This window comes from Carcharodon carcharias, chromosome 19 (assembly GCF_017639515.1).
Source record: "Carcharodon carcharias isolate sCarCar2 chromosome 19, sCarCar2.pri, whole genome shotgun sequence".
NCBI lineage: Eukaryota > Metazoa > Chordata > Chondrichthyes > Lamniformes > Lamnidae > Carcharodon > Carcharodon carcharias.
The window spans coordinates 84,043,129-84,064,493 of NC_054485.1; the positions used below are offsets into that span (position 1 = coordinate 84,043,129).

Sequence of the window (21,365 nt, forward strand, 5' to 3'; positions counted from 1 at the left end):
TGAATGGCCTGGCTCCAATTTTCAGATTTTGCACCATAGTCAGAGTTCCCAACTAATACTGGCATTCTATCTATGCCCTATCTCAAAATTTGATCACATTTCTGCCTATCTTTCTCAATGCCAAGCCAATACAATATTAGTTTGTGTAATCCCTCATTGAATTTTAACCCTGGGAATTTGGGTTTCAATAAAAGATGGCGTAGTGATAATGTCACTGGACTAGTAATCCACAGGCCCAGTCTGATGATCTGGGGACATGGGTTCAAGTCCCATCATGGCAGCTGGTGGAATTTAAATTCAATTAATAAATCTGGAATTATAAAGCTAGTCTCAGTGATGTTGCCCATGACAACTATCATTGTTGTAAAAATCCATCTGGTTCACTAAGGAAATCTGCTGTTCTCACCCAGTCTGGCCTACAGGTGATTTCAGCCCCACAGCAATGTGGTTAACTGCCCTTTGAAATGGCTGAGCAAGCCCATTCAGTTCAAGGGCAATTAGGGATGGGAAACAAATGCTGACCTTGCCAGTGCCTACACCAGTGAAAGAAATTTAAAAACAAAATTCAGGTAAATTTAATCACACTCGGGATCCACCCAGGTTTTCTGTTCTTAATGAGAATGCCCATTTAGAGACTCCATACTGCAAGATGTCTGGGAGTGAAGAGTTGGGCTGGGATTTTCTCCCCCCCACCCCAGCTGTGGGGGAGACAACAAGCCAGCCAGAAGCCCATTGACTTCAGTGGGACCAGAAGATCCAACCCTTTGTACCTGGAACATATTTGACCCCAGATTCCAGAGGTGAAAGGTCAGTTTCCTGCTCCATGACCTCACTGAATGGCAGAGCAAACTTGAGGGGCTGAGTGGTCTACCCCTGCTCCTAATTCATATGTTTGTATTCCGCAAGATATTGTTTAATGTTTTATTGGACAGGTTTTCTGTAAAGGTCTTTGTGACTGTCACACATTTATAATATAATTTATCTGCTTAATATCTTCAAACACTTTACATGAAATTATAAGGGGTTTACATCAGAAACAGACCTCTAATATGAAATTCTCCCCCCCACCCCCTCCCCTCCCAACCACACCCTTCATCTCTCCTAACAACAACAACAACATTCTTCTGTTCTTTTTCTCTCTGGGGTGTTTATCAAACTTCCCTTTAAATAAATGGGCTACTCTGTGGGAGAAAGTTCTGGACTCTTAACCACTCTCTGGGTGAAGAAGGCTTCCCTGAATTCTCTATTTTTTCTGTTCATGGGATGCGGGCGTCATTGTCTTGACCAGTGTCGAATGCCCATCCCAAGTTGCCCTTGAGAAGGTGATGGTGAGCTACCTTCTTGAACCGCTGCAGTTCATGTGATGTAGGTACACCTACAGTGCTGTTAGGGAGGGAGTTCCAGGATTTTGACCCAGCGACATGAAGCAATATATTTCCAAGTCAGGATGGTGATTGGCTTGGAGGGATCTTCCAAGTGGTGGTGTTCCCATGTGTCTGCTGCCCTTGTCCTTCTAGATGGTAGCAGTTGTGGGTTTGGAAGGAGTTGTCAAAGGAGGCTTGGTGAGTTGCAGTGTATTTTGTGGATAGAAGACACTGCTACAGTGAGTTTGTGCTGCAGAGAGTGAATGTTTGTGGATGGGGTGTCAATCAAAACGGCTGCTATGTCCTGAATGGGGTTGAGCTTCTTATGTGGGAGCTGCACTCATCCAGGCAAGTGGAGAATATTCCATCACACTCCTGACTTGTGCCTTGTAGACGGTGGACAGGTTTTGGGGAGTCAGGGGGTGAGTTACTCACTGCAGGATTCCCAGCCTCTAACCCGCTCTTGTATTTATATGGCTAGTCCAGTTCAGTTTCTGGTCAATGACAACTCGCAGGATGATATTGATATTGGATAAACAAATGTCCAATCAAATTTCTTAGTTATAATTTAGACATTTCGTTGATCCATTCAACTTGGATTGGATCAAAGCTACATTCAAATAGGCACAGGAGGCTTACTCTCTGGGCAGATCCTGCTCTCTAAAAGGTGAGATGTTTGAGTCACCTGGGCTTCTACGACAGTCCAATAGCTTTTTATGGTCATGGTCACGGTCAGCCCAAAAGGAAAGAACTTGCATTTATATAGCACCTGTCACAACCTTGATTTCCCAAAGCCCTCTACAACTAAAAGTAAACTGTTGAAGTGCAGTCACTGTTGTGATGCAGGAAACCCAGCAGCCAATTTAAACACAGCAAGATCCCACAAATATGATCATGATCAGATCATCTGCTTTTACAGATGTCGGGTTGTGGGATGTATTTTGGCTCTGGGATGGCAGGAAGACACCCCTCCCCCCATCCTGTCACTAACACCGCCCCCCCACCCCCCCAATTCCCCCATCGCTGCCGGAAAAGAGCAGGGAGATGGGGATTAACTGGATAACACTTTCAGAGCTGCCACAGGCATGATGGGCTGAATGGTCACCTCTGCTGTCACATTGAATGAGCTGGTGTCAAAAGGGTCACCTCCTTGCCTGAAGAGGGTTGCCGATTGCTGTGTTCTGGTGTCTAACCTTAATTTATCTCTTCTAGTCCCCGCCCGTCTGACGCTCGACCCGAGTTCAGCGCACCAGAGGCTCCTGGTGTCGGAGGACCTGACCCACGTGAGGCTGACCGACACCAATCAGCATCAGCTTCACACAGCCGAGAGGTTCAACCCCTGCGTCAACATCCTGGCAGCTCAGGGCTTCACGTCCGGCAGACACTACTGGGAGGTCGAGGTGGGGAGCAAGACGGCCTGGGACTTGGGGCTGGCCAGGGAGTCCGTCCAGAGGAAGGGCCGAATCACCCTTTCACCTGTGGATGGCTACTGGACGATTTGGTTGCGGAACGGGGACAAGTACAAGGCTCTCGACTGGCCTGCCGTCCCCCTCACCCTGAGCGCCAAGCCCAGGAAGGTGGGAGTCTACCTGGATTTCGAGGGAGGTCAAGTGTCCTTCTATAATGCTGACGATATGTCCCATCTCTACACCTTCAAGGACACGTTCACCGAGCGAGTCTTCCCGTATTTCAGTCCATACCTAACCAGCTGCCCAGGCAATGCTGACGGCCTAACGCTGTGCAGCCTGAAGCTGTAACCTCCCTCCAGACATATCCCCTCCAGGCCCCTGAAGCCTGCTGGGCACTATCCCCTCCCCCATGAGCTTGTTTAGCCTCCTTCACTCTCACTGCTGCTCCTCACCTGTGGCCTTGTTGAAAGTCTCCATTGTAATGGACCACATTGTGTCATTATTAAATGTATCATGGCTTCTACACGTTGTGATCAGAGCTTGTTGTTCAGGGTTATTCGAGGCTGAGCGCAGCACTGTGACTGTGATACTGCTGTTGATGTTAACTCGCACCTAACCTGTTCAAGGAAACACAGCTCTCCCCGCAGCCCTGCTCCACCACAACCCCCTCTTGCACATCCACAGGTCTTGCAACCTGCTCTGTCCCTACTGCCCTCCTTGGGCCTTGCCCTCCTCCCCACAACGCCCCCTCTGATACCCCCTCCTTGGGCCTCACTCTTCCCCCACTCCCCTCCCCTTTGGCCTCGCCCCCACCCTCCCCCCCACTCCACTATCTCCCCCCTCCTCTCTTGCCTACCCCCCATCCCCCTCCCTTCCAGCCTCTGCTCCCTCCCCATCCCCCTCCCCTCTGGCCTCGTCTCAGCACCCCCCATCCCGCTCCCCTCTGGCCTCGTCTCTCCCCCCCCCCTATTCCCCTCCCCTCTGGCCTCGCTTCCCCCTCCCCTCCCCTCGGTCTTCTCACCCTTCTTGCCCCTACTTGGGCCTAGCCCTCTGTTTGCGCCCCCCCCACCCCCAAAACACCTCTCCTTGGGCCTCTCATGACCCCCTGCAAATTTAGCCCTCCAGGCTCGACCCAGTGTTGATGAGAGAATGATGTGTGCTAGTGGGCCTGATTCTGGACTTAGCCATGTTGTCTTGAGTCTGAGTTCACTAGTCAAGTAAACTTCGATTGCACGCCTTCATAGACACTTAGTTGATGCTCGCTATCAGTAGCGGAGACAGACATAAGAGCTAACTGTTTTTTTTATTGCAACAGAAGGCAGAGCACTAAGTCTAGAGCTGGAGGTAGTTGTGGGAGCACGCAAGGATTTATCTAACCTGTAGCCTGCTCTATACAATCATTGGTCAGTGCTATCACATGGTTAGTCCACTTGCATTCTCTTAAAGGTGCATGGTGCTCCCCTTTACCACATCCCTCCCCCCTTAAAAAAAAACCAAAATATAGTTGACAAACTTGACATGTGAACTTCTTACACTATTTACAAATCAAGTCTGTCAGGAGGCTTTCTCAGATGCATTGAGCGTTGCAGTTCAACCACCTCAGCTGGTTTTTCCAATACCAGCTCTTCAAGGGTCACTTGTCCACTAGATCCCTTAGTGGAAATTGGCTCCCCAACTCCCTCAGGTCCCACAGGCCCCACTGATGCTTCCAAATCGTGTGGCCTGTCCTCTACATGTGGCACAGACTTCAGTGTAGATGAAGACTGCATTTCTTCTTATGGGACTGGTGTTCTTTTGATGAGATGATCCATGTCATCTAATTATTCGGTCGTTGACCGATACATTACAGGACAGGGGTCCAGTTACTGCACTCCCCTTGCCTAATAGCCAATTGGGCCCATCTCCAAGGTTCTTCGAAGAACCACATCCCCCATTGTGAAAGTTCTTTCGTGACCATGACCATCATGCCTGATCTCTTGCGCCTCCTGGCTTTTCTCCACCCTCCCATCTAAATTTGGCTGGATAAGTGTCAGGTGGGTGTGGTCCCTCCTTTAGTAGCTCTGCAGGGGCAGTGCTGGTCATTGTGTGGTGTGATCCAGTAACAAACAAGAACTGGGACAATCATGTGCCAATGGAATTCCCTTCCTTCTTTGTCATCCCAGGTTTAAAGGTTTGGACTGGTCGTTCAGCCATGCCATCTGATGCTGGGTGGTAGGGTGAGGTTTTGAAATGGGTAATGCCGTTAAGGGTCATGAACCAGTGGAACTCCCTGCTGGTAAAAAGGGTCCTGTTATCAGACACGAGGACCTGCGGCAACCCATGCCCTGCAAAACTCCACCGCAAACAGTCTATGGTGGCAGCCAATGTGGGCGACTGGACTTCAGAGACATCCATCCATCAATAAAAGGAACATCGTGCCCAAGAAGGGTCTCATGTAATCTGTGGAGGCATGCCCAGGGCTGCCCCAGCCATTCCCATGGGTGCAATGGAGCTAAGGGCAGGGGTGGGTGGGGGGTTGCTGAGCTTTTGCACCCATTGGCATTGAGGACAGTTTTTGACCAGGGTTTTGATATCCAATTCCATGCCTGAACACCACAGATAACTGTGTGCGAGCATCTTCATTCTAATACCTGAGTAAGCATTATGTAGTTTGGCTAATAACAGCCTTCACCATACCAAACCCCACCCCCTTCAAGAGTAATATGCCATCTTGGCAGGAGAGCTCATATTTGCAATCAGAATAGGGCTTTATCTCCTCTGATTTAGATCTACCTGACCAACCATTCAAGACCTGCTCCCAGACTTTAGACAATAGTGGGTCCTGGCTTGTCCAAACCCTGATTTGTCTGGTCTGAGCAGGGGAAGAATCTAGAAAATTTAGCACTAAGCCCAGTTCCTGGGCAATTGGAGCCTCCCTGTTATTAGCTGGCAGAGGAAGGCAGCTTAGCTGTTGGCATGTGCGATTTGGCTACCTGAACAGTGAGCAAGTATTTTCGTAGTTGGCTAATGTTAGTGCCCAGCTCTGGCAGCGCTAGAGGGTATCGCTTTATCTTCTCCAAATGATCCCAGTAGAGGCTTGTGGTCGGTTATAATATGGAAATGATGACCATGGAGATATTGATTAAACTTCTGGACACCGAACATGATAGGCCCCTTTTTCAATTTGGGAATATCGTTGCTCTGTGACACAGATATATAACCAACGGACCGTTTGGAGCCATCCACCGAAGGACAGCCCCTATTCCGTAAGGGGACATGTCACATATTCATAATTTCTCTTTGGTGTCAAAGTGGATCACAAGGGCAATGATTTTAACAATCGTTTCACTTTCAGGAAGGCATCCTGGTGTGGGGCTTGCCAACTTCCTTTCTGATTCTTCTTAAGCAGGCCGTACAATGGGGCCAGCACAGTCGAGAGATTTGGGAGGAATCAGCTGTAGTACTTTACCAGGCCTGATAAGCTCTGTGGTATTTCTCGGGGCAGGTGCCTGGCGAATGGCCTGGACATTTTCTTCCACAGGATGCAGGCCCTGCGCATCAACCTTGTGGCCCAAGTAAACTACCTCCTTAGCTTGGAACAGACACCTCTCTCGTTTTAAACATGTCCCTGCTTGTGCGAAGTGCTTGAGCACCTCTTCTAGATTTGCAAAGTGCTCACTGTCAGTCAGTCCTGTGACCAATACGCCAAGTAAACGATAACATGGGGCAACCCTTGGAGCAGGATTTCCATCATTCTTTGGAAAATAGCACACACCGAGGAGACCCCAAAGGGTAGACGAATGTATTGATACAATCCTCAGTGTATTAATGGTGACAAATTCCTAGAGTCCTTTTCCAATTCTACCTGCTGGTAGGCATAGCTCATGTCTAATTTTGAGTATGTGGTGCCCCCTGCCAACTTCGAATACAATTCCTCAATCTTGGGTATCGGGTGTCTATCAAGTTTGGCCACCTTTTTGACAGTTGGCTCATAGTCACTGCATAGATGCAAACTTTGGTCCGCCCACTCAAAATTGCACTGGTTGGAGGATGCCCAATTTTTCCAGGCTGCCAAGTTCAGTGTCAACCTTGTCCTGTAGAGCATAAGGAACAGGCCTGGCTGTTCTAAATCTGGGGGTTGCGTTTGGGTCTACATGGATTCTGGCCTGTAGCCCTCGAATCCTTCCTAACTCGCGGTTGAAAATGGAAGCACACTTTAGCAACAATCCCTGTCAGCTCTTTGTTGTAATTTGAAAAATTTTCAGCCCATTTCAATTTAATCTTTTTGAGCCAGTTGTGGTCCAGTAAGCTGGGCCATCTCCAGCAACCACTAACAGGGGCAACCTTTCAGATTGATCTCCATACATCACCAAGACTTGACATAACCCTTTCAGTCTTATTTCTTCACCCATGTATGTTCTCAGTTTAGTGTCTGAAACTTCCAATCTTAAAGGATGGATTCCTTTATTCTAGTATCTGAATGTATATTCTTCAATGATGGACATCGACGCTCCAGTATCAACTTCCATCTTAATGAGTTGTCCATTGACTACAATGACTACTTGGATTGGCTTGGTTCTACCCACTTTCAGATTATATAATGATGGATGTCTGATTCTATTTCTTCTGGTTCTTCATGAGATATATTTCATGATTTCTCCCTTTGTCTTTAAAATGCTGTCTCAGCCGATCTCTGCAGTGCCGCCTTATATGACCATAGCGGTGGCAGAGAAAGCATTTGTCTTGTTTGAATTGACGATCGCTCACTGGATGCCTGGATGCATTTCTCTCATTCATTTTGTGGGTTTTCACTGTGGCACTGTTTTTTTACTGATCTGTACATGGGAGGGGGGGTTCCCGCCTTTGTGGGGTCCGATGTTTTTCCGCCCTATGGAATGGACAGCGCCATGTTGTGTATCTCTCATAGCTTCTGAATTTCTAACAGCACTCTCCATGGCCAAGTCTAATGCTTTTCTGAAATCTAGGTTAGTTTCGGCTAGCACGTGCCTTTGAATAGTATCATCTCCAATCCCGCATATCAGTCGGGATCTCAACATGTCATTATTGGACATTTCGAATTTGCAATGTGCAGTCAATGCCTTTAAAACAGCAACTTAGCTGGCTATTGTCTCCCCTGGGAGTCTATTACTTGAATTGAACTTGAAGCGCTGCATAGTAACTGAGGGCTTTGCTGTCAGGTAGTTTTGTGCAATTTTTATTAACTCGCCAAAAGTCTTCGATTCTGGGGGGTGTTAGGTGACGTGTGGCTGCGGACTGGTCCGTACATTTTGCTCCTGCATGTGGGCAAAAGGATCAGCTCTGAAGAAGAGTCATACGGACTCCAAACATCAACTGTTTCTCCATCCATAGATACTTTCAGACATGCTGAGTTTTTCCAGCATTTTGGTTTTTTTTGTCGTAAGAGAATCACCCTCTTCTTTTCCTCCCCCGCGATGTCATTAGCAGTTAAAAAAAGGAATGCCAGGTGTTTGACATACTGAGACCAGCCATCTGAAATGGGGTTGAATGGATCGACACGCCCAAACTGCGGCATTGTGGACGATTGCAAGGGGACTGTGCTTCCAATGGCTTCCCTGTTAATGACAAGTTCAGGCATTTTGCTTACCACAGCTTTCTTGACTGCCGTCAATCGATTCGTGTTTTGCATTTTGAGGAGTTGCCCTCTCTGGGGTCTCTTATAATTTTTTGTCCATTGCCATTTTTTTTTTGCATGTACCTCTTTAAATATATTGCTGCCTTAAGAGCAGACACCTTTTTTAAAACTCTGGTTCTGTAGCTGTTGGCTTTTCTGTGTTTCGTGCTCTTTTCAAGTTTTGACAGGATGCCCATGATTGTAATTCTGCAGGGTTTTTTCTTTATTTTCAAATTTAAAACTGCAGCGCTACTTCCTGCTCTGATTCCTATTTTACAACTTAAATAGCTTCTCCTAATGTTTTGCTCACCCACCTTGTGGATTACCACTTAGGGGTGTTACAACTTTGCTATATTCATCCTCGTCGCCAGTTTTATGTCTTGAGTCTGAGTTCACTAGTCAAGTAAACTTGAATTGCACGCCTTCATGTACACTTGTTAATTGATGCTCACTATCAATAATAGAGAGACTGATATAAGAACTGATTATTTATTGCAACAGAAAGCAGAACACTAAATCCTTGTGTGCTCCCACAACCACCTCCAGACTTAACAGTTAGCCAGTAGCCTGCGCTGTACAGTGGTCAGTACTGTCACATGGTTAGTCCATTGCATTCTCTTAACCACACTTAGCGGATGAGAGTTGTTCTGTTGCTACCTTTGTGACAATGAGCAGTGAGGGCCGGGTCTCAGGAGGGAGACAGCAGTTGAAGTCACCTTGAGGAGTTGCTGCAGTTCTGGTAGGTAATACGTACTGGGAGGGGGGAAGGGGGGAGCGGTGTGGAGACTGATAGTCACGCAGTGTGCACTGTCCTCTGGCGATGAGCTCCAAGTGTTGTAACTGCAACCTCTCACACGCTGGCTTGTACCTTGCAGCTGGTTGTGTGGTGTGGGGGAGCCACTGGTCAGAATTCCCAGCTTTCAACCCACTCTTGTAGCCATAGTGTTGAGGTAATTGATGCAGTTGAGGTTTTGGTCAATGGTAAAGATTTTAATGAGAGTGGGGTTTTGGACTCCATGCTTGGTGCTTCCTTGGGTCTGGGAGGAGGTGGTTTGTCTTTACATTGTCCATCACGTAATGGTATCTGTCATTGAACACTGTCCTGTTCTGGTCACTAAGACATTAATTGAGATGCCTGTTTGTGTGTCTTTCTCTGGTCCACGATATCTGCTGTGCTTCCTGCTGCAGTTGAATAACCTGCCTCTCAAAGAATCATGAACTGTGGCCATTTGAGGTGGGGTAGAGTTGTTGGTTACTGGCCAGAGTGAGTGCTCTGAGAAGAGGGAAGAACATTAAGAGGAGAAAAAACAAATTCACTCGCCAACTATGCACAGCGGCTGTTTATTTACAAGAGGTCACTGAGCTCATGCCAATGTGAAACAGCACCTGTCAGAAAACAAGGCTGAAACTGTACAAACAAACTCTCCTTTAGCCAGCGCAACCCAACAAGGGAAGTTTGAGCCCTTTAACAAAGAGGGAAACCTGGTAATTTTGGAGAACTGTTTAAGGAGCTTATTCCTGAGAACATTTTCAAACAATTAAATAAACTCTGGTCAACCGAAGGAGATGTGTAATGGGTATTCTGGTGTCTAATTGAGGTTTTCCAGATTGCAGAAGGGCTGAAGAGGGTAAATCAGGTAGGATTATTTCGCACTGCCTTTAGCTGGGGCAGAAACCCTCCATATTTAAAACTCGGTGGTGGGGGGGGGGGTGGGGGGGAGTTGGGGGGGTGGTGGCAGGTGGCTAGGGGGAGTCCTGAAGAGAATCTTGCCTGGAAAGGGTCATTAGGCTATTAATTCTGCTAACACAAGTGACCATTACCATCAACTTCTTCACTAGTTGCGGACTGTAGCAGTACTTGAAAAGGAGGCGTTGGTGGTTATTAGGAAATGGGATCAGAGAGAGAGCTTGAATGGGAGGAGCAAGCACAAACATAATGGGCTGAATGGCCCCTGTTCTGAATTGGCTAATATTTACAGAGAACGCACTCAGGTTAAATGTGTAGAGTGAAATCTTTGATCGAGAAAACTGTGGTCATGCCTTCAGTTCTATCCTCCTTTTGTTAGTGGGGGTTGGAGGGGTGGGGTGGGTGTTGGTGGTGGGGGCTTGTTTTCAGTAGGCCTCTGAAGCCTTCCACCTAAGTTGGATTAGGAAGGGCACCAAGAATGAACGTGTGTCCATTGTGTGAAACCTCATGACTGGCTTCGAATCACTGGCTCGCTCTCTCTCTCTCTCTCTCAGCCTGTTACAGAACGACACAGGTCCAGCTGTGCTCCACTTCCCAGACCCAGGCCAGGGGTTTGCACCAACACTCCAGGAGCAGGCCAGGAACTCTCCTCCTGACCCACCGTCTTCCAGCATTAAATTTAGCAGGCAGGCAATGTGGGAGAAACATCTGATGTGGATTCCCATCATGCATCAGCATTGCTGGGGTGAAAGTATCAGCCAAGAGCCTGTCACAAACTATCCTCCCCCAGGTACCACCCGAGGGGAATGGCGACCATTGACTTTCCATTGGCCATTACTTCCTGTAGTATGGCCGACCAGGAAACTCTCCCGCCCTTACCGCTGGCCATCAGGCGTATTGGAAGGATTCACAGGCTGATAATTAATCTGTTCAGCCATCAAGCGGGACTCGAACCTGAAGCTTCTGGCTCAGAGGTAGGGAGGCTGCCCATTGTGCCACAAGACCTCTCATCACAAACAAAATACATATTTCACAATACCTGCAGCATTAGTGAACAACTTGAATTTCAGCCATACCTTTACCACAGTTAGAATACCTCGAAGCACTTCATGACAGTATAAACCGGGCAGCTAGCTGACACGGGGTGATGTGAGGAGATATCAGGGCAGGTGATTTCAAAAGACTGGTCGGAGGGGTAGGTTTCGGGTAGGGCTTAAAGGAGGGAAAGAGAGGCGGGGAAGTTTAGGGAGAGAATTCCAGAGCTTAGGATCCAAGCAGCTGAAAGCACGGCCGCCAATGATGGCGCGATTGAAATCAAGGCATTGGAGGAGTGCGGAGATCTCAGAGGGTGACAGAGCGAGGCCGGGGTGGTGGGGGGAGGTAGTTTGCAAACAAGGATGAGATACTTGGGTGCAGCTTGGCTGAGATGCTGCTTAGAACTTATCCCTGACCAAGCTTTGGGTCACTTGACCTCATATGTCCAGAAGTAGCTCAGGATCAGATGCTATTGGATCACCCTTCAGTGAAGCATCTTGGGATGTTTCATTGCACTAAAGAGGCTATGTAAATGCAGGTTGTTGTAGTAGCTTACTGCATATGAAGTTGTGGAAGGGACCGGGACCTGGGACCTCCCTGTCCTGCACAGATGAATGGAGGGAGACAAGAGACCCTCCAGGAGCCCAGGCTAACGCTGTGGGTGACACGGGTTCAAATCCCAGCATGGCAGCTGGTGGAATTTAAATTCAATGAGTAAAACCCAGAATTGAAAGCTAGTTAGTGACATTCCCCATGACGACTATCATCAGATGTTGTAAAAATCCACTAAAAGGGTTTGTTAATGTCCTTTAGGGGAAGGAAATCTGCCGTCCTTATCCGGTCTGGCCTAGGTGTGACTCCACAAACCCCACAGCAACGTGGTTGACTCTTAACTGCCCTCTGAAATGGCCGAGCAAGATACTCCGTTCAAGGGCCATTAGGGATGAGGGACAAATGCTGGCCTTGCCAGCGACGCTCACATCTCACGAAGGAATAAAATAAAGATTGGGGTTGGGATCATGGGCCTCTGGCCTCTTCACTTTGCCTAGCTCAGTGCCGCATTCGCCTTTCGCAAGAGCTGAGAAATGTATCCATCCTCGCAAACCCCATCATCCCATCACCCCACCCCCACCCCACCGACCCTCAACCTCGCGTGTCTCGATCCCAGTCTCTCCACCCTGGCTCCGAGCTCGATGCCTTGGGATTGCGCAGGCGAAGGGGTTCGGAGTTCTTCTGCCAGTCGTGTAACCCCGGGCAGAAGAAGGGGTGCAGCCTCCCGCTGAAGCTGACGGTGAAGGTGTACAAGTGCAGCCGGCTCCCCGCATCGAAGAAGGACACCTGCCCCTGCTCGTAGTTGAGGTACACCCCCACCACAGTCGGGTTCCGGCGCAGTGCCAGGGACCTGGGCGGTGAGTCCACCGCCTGGTATTCCGTCTCGCCGAGGTGGCTCAGGCTCCAGTGCCCGGCCCCGGGCACCCCTTTGACCTTGCCCTTCCTGTTGACCGTCTCGCTGACCAGGCCCAGGTCCCAGGTGTCCTTCTGGCCCACCTCCACCTCCCAGTAGCCCTTGCCAGAGGTGAAGCCCTGTGAGGCCAGGACGCAGTGGCTGACCAGGAACCTCTTGGAGTTTTCGGGGAGCTGCTGCCGGGTGTTACTGTCTGACACGCTAGCCCCCCCCTCTGACAGGACGAGCCAGGGATTCGCTGTGTCTGGATCCAGTGTCAAAGAAACTGAGATGGGGAGAGATAGAGAGGGAGAGAGAGAGGAAAAACAAACAATTAATTTTACACATCAAAGTCACCTCAAAACCCAGAAAATCCATCAATTGGATAGACTTGGGTTGTTTTCGTTGGAGCAGAGAAGACTGAGGGGCGACCTGATCGAGGTGTACAAGATTATGAGGGGCATAGACAGGGTGGATAGGGAGCAGCTGTTCCCCTTAGTTGCAGGGTCAGTCACAAGGGGGCATAAGTTCAAGGTGAGGGGCAGGAGGTTTAGGGGGGAATGTGAGGAAAAACTTTTTACCCAGAGGGTGGTGACGGTCTGGAATGCACTGCCTGGGAGGGTGGTGGAGACAGGTTGCCTCACACCCTTTAAAAAGTACCTGGATGAACACTTGGCATGTCATAACATTCAAGGCTATGGGCCAAGTGCTGGTAAATGGGATTAGGTAGGTAGGTCAAGTGTTTCTCACGTGTCGGTGCAGACTCGATGGGCCAAAGGGCCTCTTCTGCACCGTGTGATTCTGTGATTCTGTGAATTGGGCACATTGCACATCTCGGTATGCTGAGCACAGGATCCATTATAGAGATTGAGCTACTCAGAACAAAGAAGATCCCAGTACTGACGTCCGGTCTGTCGAATTTAGTAGTTTTGCCATTTCCTATGATGTGTGTATGGGAGATTTATCACAGAATCCTACAGCACAGAAGGCCATTCAGCCCATTTTTGCCTTTGCTGGCTCTTTGAAAGAGCTCTCCGATTAGTTCCACCCGCCTGCTCTTTCCCCGCAAATTGTTCATTTGAGTGTTTATCCAGTTCCCTTTTTGAAACTCATTGTTGAACCTGCTTCCGCCATCCTATCAGGCAGCGCATGCCAGATCATAACAACCTGGCTGCTTAAAAACACGTTTCTGCATCTGCCCCTTTGCTTCCTTTGCCGATTGTCCTCAGTCTGTGCCCTCTGATTAGCGACCCCCTCTGCCACTGCAAACAGTTTCTACTCTGTCAAAAGGTGCTCATGATTTTGAGTACCTCAAGTAAACCCGGCCTTAACCTTCCCAGTTCTAAGGGGAACAATCCATTAATCGTTTCTCTTTTCACGGCGATAGTACAGGTTGGCAGGCCCGAACCTCTTTCCCAACCCCTGACACACTCCCAAATACCTCCCCCCACACCCAAATTACAGACCCTATGGCCGGAATTTTCCGGCCGGCAGGATCTTCCAGTCAATGGACACTTGAATGGCTCCCCCGGCCCCCCTCCTGCTGTGGCGGGTTCCCCTACAGCGGGGCTGAAAATTCCGGCCTACAGCGCTGAAACACGCCACCCAGCACAAACACGTCCATGTCAACAATCATGCTGCACACGAGCCTCCTCCCACCCCCTCTCCATCAGCCTATCCTTCTATCCCTTTCTCCCTCGTGTGTTTATCCAGCTTCCTCTTAAATATATCTGTGAAATTCGCCTCAGCCATTCCCTGGGGTGGCGAGTTCCACTTTCTCACCGCTCTTCGAGTAGAGAAGTATCTCTGCAATTCCACAATGCATTTACTCATGATTATCTTTTATTTACGAGCTCCGGTTTCAGACTCCCCAATGATCCTAACCTATCAAACCGCACCCCCCCTCAACATCTGAAAGGTGTCTATCAGGATAGTCACCCCTCAGTCTTATCTTTCCTAGATAAAAGAGCTTCAGCCTGTCCAGTCTTTCCTGATAAGTGCACCCTCTTCGTTCTGGTGCACGTCAAGTATCCTTTATCTGTAAATCTGAAAACCGAAAATATCCAAAGCCGCACTTTTTCTGAACCTCATTGACCTTTAGCATGGTAAATCTAGTTGTTTGTCTGCACTGTTTACCTTGCGATCTCTGTGGTGAAAATGTCAAAAAAATACCCATGTATTTACTATTATTCAGTGATGCATCTTACTTTCCCAGGCAGTGGCCTAGTGGTATTGTCACTGGACTAGCAATGCAGAGACCCAGGGTAACGCTCTGAGGACTGGGGTTCGAATCCCGCCACAGCAGATGGTGGAATTTGAATTCAATAAAAATCTGGAATTTTAAGACCAACGCTGACTATGGAACCATTGTCGATTGTTGTAAAAACCCATCTGGTTCACTAATGTCCTTTTAGAGAAGGAAATCTGCCATCCTTACCCGGTCTGGCCTACATGTGACTCCAGATACACAGCAATGTGGTTGACTCTTAAATGTCAAGAATCTACGCCATACAGGCTGCAACGGTTCAAGAAGGCAGCTCACCACCACCTTCTCAAGGGCAATTAGGGATGGGCAATACACGCTGGCCTGGCCAGCGATGCCCACATCCAATGAATTTTTAAAAATTATTTATTTTACACTATGGCTAGCCTAGGCTGAAACTATTGCAATGTGCGTTTATACACGGTATCCAAAAACCCAAATGATCTGACATCTGAGGGTTTCGGATAAAGGATATTCGTTCTGTATCATTCTCTTAATTCTTCATTCTCCCAAGTGTTTCCAGATCCTTTTTATGAGCTGAAGATCTGAACTGCCCTCCAAGCATGGTTTGATACAGGTTTAACCTAATTTCATTGCTTTAAATTCTATCCCTCCAGAAAGGAACCTCAGCATTTGGTTTGTTTTCCATGTGGCCTTATTGACCTGCACTGCTACTTGGTGCAACTGTATCCCTAGATTCCTCTATTCCTCGACCGTACTTTCTAAGGAGGATGGGGTCTCCTTATTCATCCTACCAAAGTGCACTGCCGCACATTTACCTGCGTCGAAGTCCATTTGACCCTCTTGTGGAGGTCTGAGCAAACGAAAAGGGTTTACGGAGCAGCAATCAGGGCAGGAAACCTGGCTGCCCTTCCGCACTGTAGCTAAAGCCAACCTAACAAAAATATGTTTAATTTAAAAAGAACGATATTATTTTATTGGAATGTGGGTCGCAAGGCTGTATTTGCAGCCTAACCCCAGGTGCCCTGAAGGAATTAAAGAAGCGAGCACAATGAGTGGATCTGTAGGGCAGATAAGCAGGAGTGGGAGGGCCCCTTTCACCAGCGAACCAACCTGGTCCCTGTCAATAGATTCCCAGATTTTTTTTTTCATTCATTTATGGGATATGGGTGTCGCAGGCTAGGCCAGCATTTATTGCCCATCCATAATTGCCCTTTTATTAGGAACAGGAGGAGGCCATTCAGGCCATTAAGTCTACTCCACCCTTCAATGAGATCATGGCTGATTCGCACCTCAAATCCTTTTCCCCACCTTTGCTCCATATCCCTTGATACCCCTTAACTAACTTATCGATCTCAAGTCTTTAAAGCTTCAACTATTCCCCCCACCCTACCCCCAGCACCCACAGCCTTTTGGGGGAAAGAGTTCTAGATTTCTACTCTCCTTTTGTGTGCTGGTGCACTTCCTGATTTCCCTCCTGAACACCCCAAATCAATTTTTAAAATTATGACCCTCTTATTCTTGACTCGCACACCAGAGGAAATCATTTCAAACTATCTCTAGTCCTTTTAACATTTTCAATGCCTTGTTCAGGTTACACCTCAACCTTCTACACTCAAGGGAATACAAGCCAAGTTCCTGCAGCCTGTCCTCATAATTCAACCCTTTTAGTCCCGGTGTCATTCTGGTGAATCTGCATCAATATATCCTTTCTAAGGTGCAGTGCCCAGAACTGAACTTGAGCCCAATGTCTTATCAGGCTATATCAGGGGGTAGTTAAGGGTCAACCACATTGCTGTGGGTCTGGAGTCATGAGTAGGCCAGACCAGGTAAGGACAGCAGATTTCTTTCCCTAAAGTGAACCAGATGGCTTTTTACAACAATCGATGATGGTTATCATGGTCACTATTACTGAGACTAGCTTTATAATTCCTGATTTATTAATTGAACTTAAATTACACCCCCCCCCCACCCCCCCCAACCTCCCCAGTACCCAGCCACTGTGGTGGGATTAGAACTTGTCTCTCCAGATTATTAGTCCAGGCCTCTGGAATACTAATCCAGTAACGTTACCATTGTACTACCAATCCCCTGAGGCTCGTGGGATGGCCAGGCCGGAATGGGGGGTGGCGGGGGTGTTAGTGGGGAAGGAGAAGCGGGTGCAGAACGGTGTCTCTCTTTTGAGGTCTGACCAGTTTTGATTACTCATTTCAGTAACATCTTAGACGGGCGGTGTGTGAACCCAGACCAGGACCCTTCCCTGCACCTTGCTCCTTTCCAGCATGTTTCACTCACCTGAGCAACTGTGAATCCTGCTCCATTCTGCAAAACAAAATATTTGAGATAGTCCTGGGTCAATTGAGGCTGGTCAAAATGAATCGAGAGTTGAATGGTGACTTTTATCATAAGGTGAAAAATCTTACCGGCTTCACTCACACGGAACTGAGAGTGCGGAAGAAAATCTGCAAACGTTTAAAGAGAAAAAGAATTAATGAGCTCATTTAGAAAGCTCCCGATGACGTTCATATGTTGAAGCCCCTGGGGACCAAAGCAACTGCTATTCTTACAGTCACCACCAGTGGTGCTGCAGCACCTACTAGCCACCCATTGAATTGAATGGTGTGGACTTTTGCATCATGAAGGAAGGTGGGAAGACCAGTGCACACTGTTGATGAGGAGTGAATCAGAGAGCGAATGCCCGTTAATGGCAAATGGACAGTTAAATGTGGAAATCTGGAATTTGCTGTCCAATTTGCCTGTTCCTCCACAAGCTTTGATCCATTGGTACATGCCTAATAGGCTTCGTAGAGCTTGATTCAACTGAGTGTCTTGCTCGGCCATTTCAGAGGGCAGTTAAGAGTCATTGGTGAGCCAGATGGGTTTTAAACCACAATTGACATCAGTTTTGTGAGGCCAGATTTAGTTCCAGATTTATTAATTGAATTTAAATTCCCACAGCTGTTGTGGTGGGATTTGAACCCATGTCCCCAGAGATTAGCCTAAGACTCTGCATTACTAGCCCAGTGACTTTATCACCATGCCACTGCCTCCCCTCCTCACAGCGGCAGCAGTGTGTACCACCTACAAGATGCACTGCAGCAACTCACCAAGGCTCCTTCGACAACACCTTCCAAACCCACGACCTCTAACACCAAGAAGGACAAGAGCAGCAAATGCATGGGGACATCACCGGCTGCAAATTCCCCTCCAGGCCACACACCATCCCGACTTGGAACTATGTCGCCGGTCCTTCGCTGTCACTGGGTCAAAATCCTGGAACTCCCTCCCAAACAGCACTGTGGGTGTACCTACACCACATGGATTGCAGCGGTTCAAGAAGGCAGCTCATCACCGCCTTCTCAAGGGTAAATAAGGATGGGCAATAAATTTTGGCCCAACCAAGCGACACCCACATTCCATGAAAGTATAAATGAAATAGACTCAGCAAAGAAATCTACGGAAGGACTTGCTGTCAAAGTACTTACCCACCAGGCAGCCATAAACATAGCAGAAGCAGGTAGGTTCGGTACATTCACGACTAAGTGTGTTTTTGATAGTGTTTTCCATGAAAACTACTGCTAAGTAACCAATCTGGTCCTGAAAAATTAATTTGTCAAGTGTGGAGGCTCATTCCATCATGGCTCACTATTGTTGGAAAGTTTAAATAAACTTGTAATTTCTTTTTCCTTTTGCTTTCTGCCTCTTATTTCTCTCTTTCAATCCTTTCTTTCTTTGCCTCTATTTTACTCCCTGTATGTGATTTGCTAATTAATTAGATATTATAATTTAAACCTCCTGGTTTAAACCCTATGCATGTCCCAGTGAGCATTTGGCTGTCTGTGTGACTGAAGGGACACTGTTGCTTGCACTTCTCACACAACAACCTCTAGATCCCTTACAGGGGATACCAGTGTGCAAAGAATCCCTTAGAAATGTGAGGTGCTGCACAAAAGCCCCAGAAAGGTCTGTGGACAGCTAAAAGCGCAATGAACAGCAAGAGCGACCACTGCTGCTGTGGCAGTGTTTGATGGGGACAGTGTAGAGGGAGCTTTACTCTGACTCTAATCCCGTGTTGTACCTGTTCATGGAGAGTTTGTTGGAGACCGCATAGAGGAAGGATTACTCTCTAACCCGTGCTGTACCTGTCCTGGGAATATTTGATGGGACAGTGTAGAGGGACCTTTACTGTGTATCTAACATGTGCTGTACCTGCCCTGGGAGTGTTTGATGGGGACAGTGTAGTGGGAGCTTTACTCTGTATCTAACCCCGTGCTGTACCTGTCCTGGGAGTGTTTGATGGGACAGTGTAGAGGGAGCTTTACTCTGTATCTAACCCTGTGCTGTACCTGTCCTGGGAGTGTTTGATGGGACAGTGTAGAGGGAGCTTTACTCTGTATCTAACCCCGTGCTGTACCTGTCCTGGGAGTGTTTGATGGGGACAGTGTAGAGGGAGTTTTACTCTGTATCTAACCTGTGCTGTACCTGTCCTGGGAGTGTTTGATGGGACAGTGTAGAGGGAGCTTTACTCTGTATCTAACCCTGTGCTGTACCAGCCCTGGGAGTGTTTGATGGGACAGTGTAGAGGGAGCTTTACTCTGTATCTAACCCTGTGCTGTACCAGCCCTGGGAGTGTTTGATGGGACAGTGTAGAGGGAGCTTTACTCTGTATCTAACCCTGTGCTGTACCTGTCCTGGGAGTGTTTGATGGGACAGTGTAGAGGAAGCTTTACTCTGTATCTAACCTGTGCTGTACCTGTCCTGGGAGTGTTTGATGGGACAGTGTAGTGGGAGATTTACTCTGTATCTAACCCCGTGCTGTACCTGTCCTGGGAGTGCTTGATGGGACAGTGCAGAGGGAGCTTTGCTCTGCATCTAACCCCGTGTTGTACCTGTCCTGCGAGTGTTTGATGGGGACAGTGTAGAGGGAGCTTTACTCTCTAACCCCGTGCTGTACCTGTCCTGGGAGTGTTTGATGGGACAGTGTAGAGGGAGCTTTACTCTGTATCTAACCCCGTGCTGTACCTGTCCTGGGAGTGTTTGATGGGGACAGTGCATCTAACTGTATTCGATCTGTTTATGCTCATTGCTGACGCTGGGTACTTGAAATGGGAAAAGACACCATTGAGAGCAGCAACATCCCCTCACTTAATGAGCAGGCAATTTACATGCAAGAATCATTAAACAAAAAACACTGTTAAGTTTTAAAGTTGCAACGACTGACCTACTACTCGTGCAGTCGTCACCTTCTTTACATTTTGCAGTCTGTTGCTGATGATGCAGGTCACAGAGGGTGAAATGCCATCTGTTGCCTGATATTGGATATCCACGTTATACAGTCCCTGCTCATCTCTTGTTTTGGTTACTGTCGACAGTGGCACCAGGCTGTTCCCTGAGCTGTCTTTCCAGGTAACGTCGGGTTCGGGGTACCAGCCCTTGGACTGGCAAACGTAAAGGACACTGCTCTCGTTGAACTCCATTATCGACAAAGTCGGCTTCATCCCAAAGGCTGGAAAAGAACAGAACGACTTGCTCAGTCAAGAGAAAAGACGTGCATTTCCCCCCCGTTTCCTTTCGATTTAGTGTGCCGCATCCGCTGCCCGTGGCACAGGCTACCCTATACCTGGAGACGAAACACAGACCGGGGACTGAGTGACCGCTTTGCAGAACACCTCTGTCCAGTCCGCAAACCTGACCCCGATCTTCCGGCCACCCGTCATTTTAATTCTCCACCTCAGCTCTCAGCCTGACCTCCCTATCCTCGGCCTGCTGCAGTGTTGCGCTGAGGTTCAAAACAATCTCGAGGAACAGCGCTTCAGCTTTCAACTCGGCACCCTCCAGCCTTCTGGACTCTCACGGATTGAATTCAACAATATCAGGTCATAGCCAATGCTTCCATTTTGTTTCCTTTACATGTCTTTTTCTTCAGGCAACAGTTGTTCATCAGTCTGCTTTTCATACCTGCTCTAAACACATCTCTTGTTTCTTTACTCGTCCCATTCCCACTCCTCCTGACCTTCCACCACCAGCCTTTTCATCATCTCGTCTCCCCTGTCTTCCATGGTATCACTGACCTTCCCTTTTGTTTGGTTCTTGTTCCACCCTCCCCTCTTTCACTTCCTTAAAACCTCTTCCGTCTCTCTATCCTTTTCCCAGTGAAAGGTGTTGACCTGAAATGTTAACTCTTGTTTTTCACTCTCTGCGGCTGGTGCCAGACCCGCTGAGCGTTTCCAGCATTTTCTGTCTCTCTTTCAGATCTCCAGCAACCTCAGTGTTTTGCTTTTGTACCAAACACATACGCAAACTGTCGCTGGATCAAGTCTGAGGTTCCCCTGCATTCCTTCACGATTTCAGGGCATTCCAAAGTGCTTTGTGGCCAGTGAAGTCATTATAATGCAGCAGCCAATTTGCGCACAGCAAGCTCCCACAATCCTGTGATAACTGAGCGGATAACCTAAGCAGATGATGAGGCTCGGTAGCCAAGCAGGAAGACATTGGTCTCATAAGCCAAAAATCTTGGGTTCAATCCCCGTCTGTGCCTGCAGACAATTGCTAGGTTCAAATTTGTCCCTC

General features: G+C 48.1%; 1 protein-coding gene across 1 annotated transcript in view; it reads right to left on the bottom strand.

The window, feature by feature from the left end:
• Positions 1–9,717: 9,717 nt before the first annotated feature.
• The window catches only part of LOC121291503 (butyrophilin subfamily 1 member A1-like), a 30,674-nt gene continuing 19,026 nt past the window's right edge, over positions 9,718–21,365 (bottom strand). Inside the window, exons 6-9 of the mRNA XM_041212789.1 lie at positions 20,017–20,301; positions 17,219–17,257; positions 17,091–17,117; positions 9,718–12,857 (exon numbers count right to left, since the gene is read on the bottom strand). Coding sequence (XP_041068723.1) covers positions 12,271–12,857; positions 17,091–17,117; positions 17,219–17,257; positions 20,017–20,301 — 938 coding nt within the window. The 3' untranslated portion in view covers positions 9,718–12,270. The remainder of the gene's footprint in view (positions 12,858–17,090; positions 17,118–17,218; positions 17,258–20,016; positions 20,302–21,365) is intronic.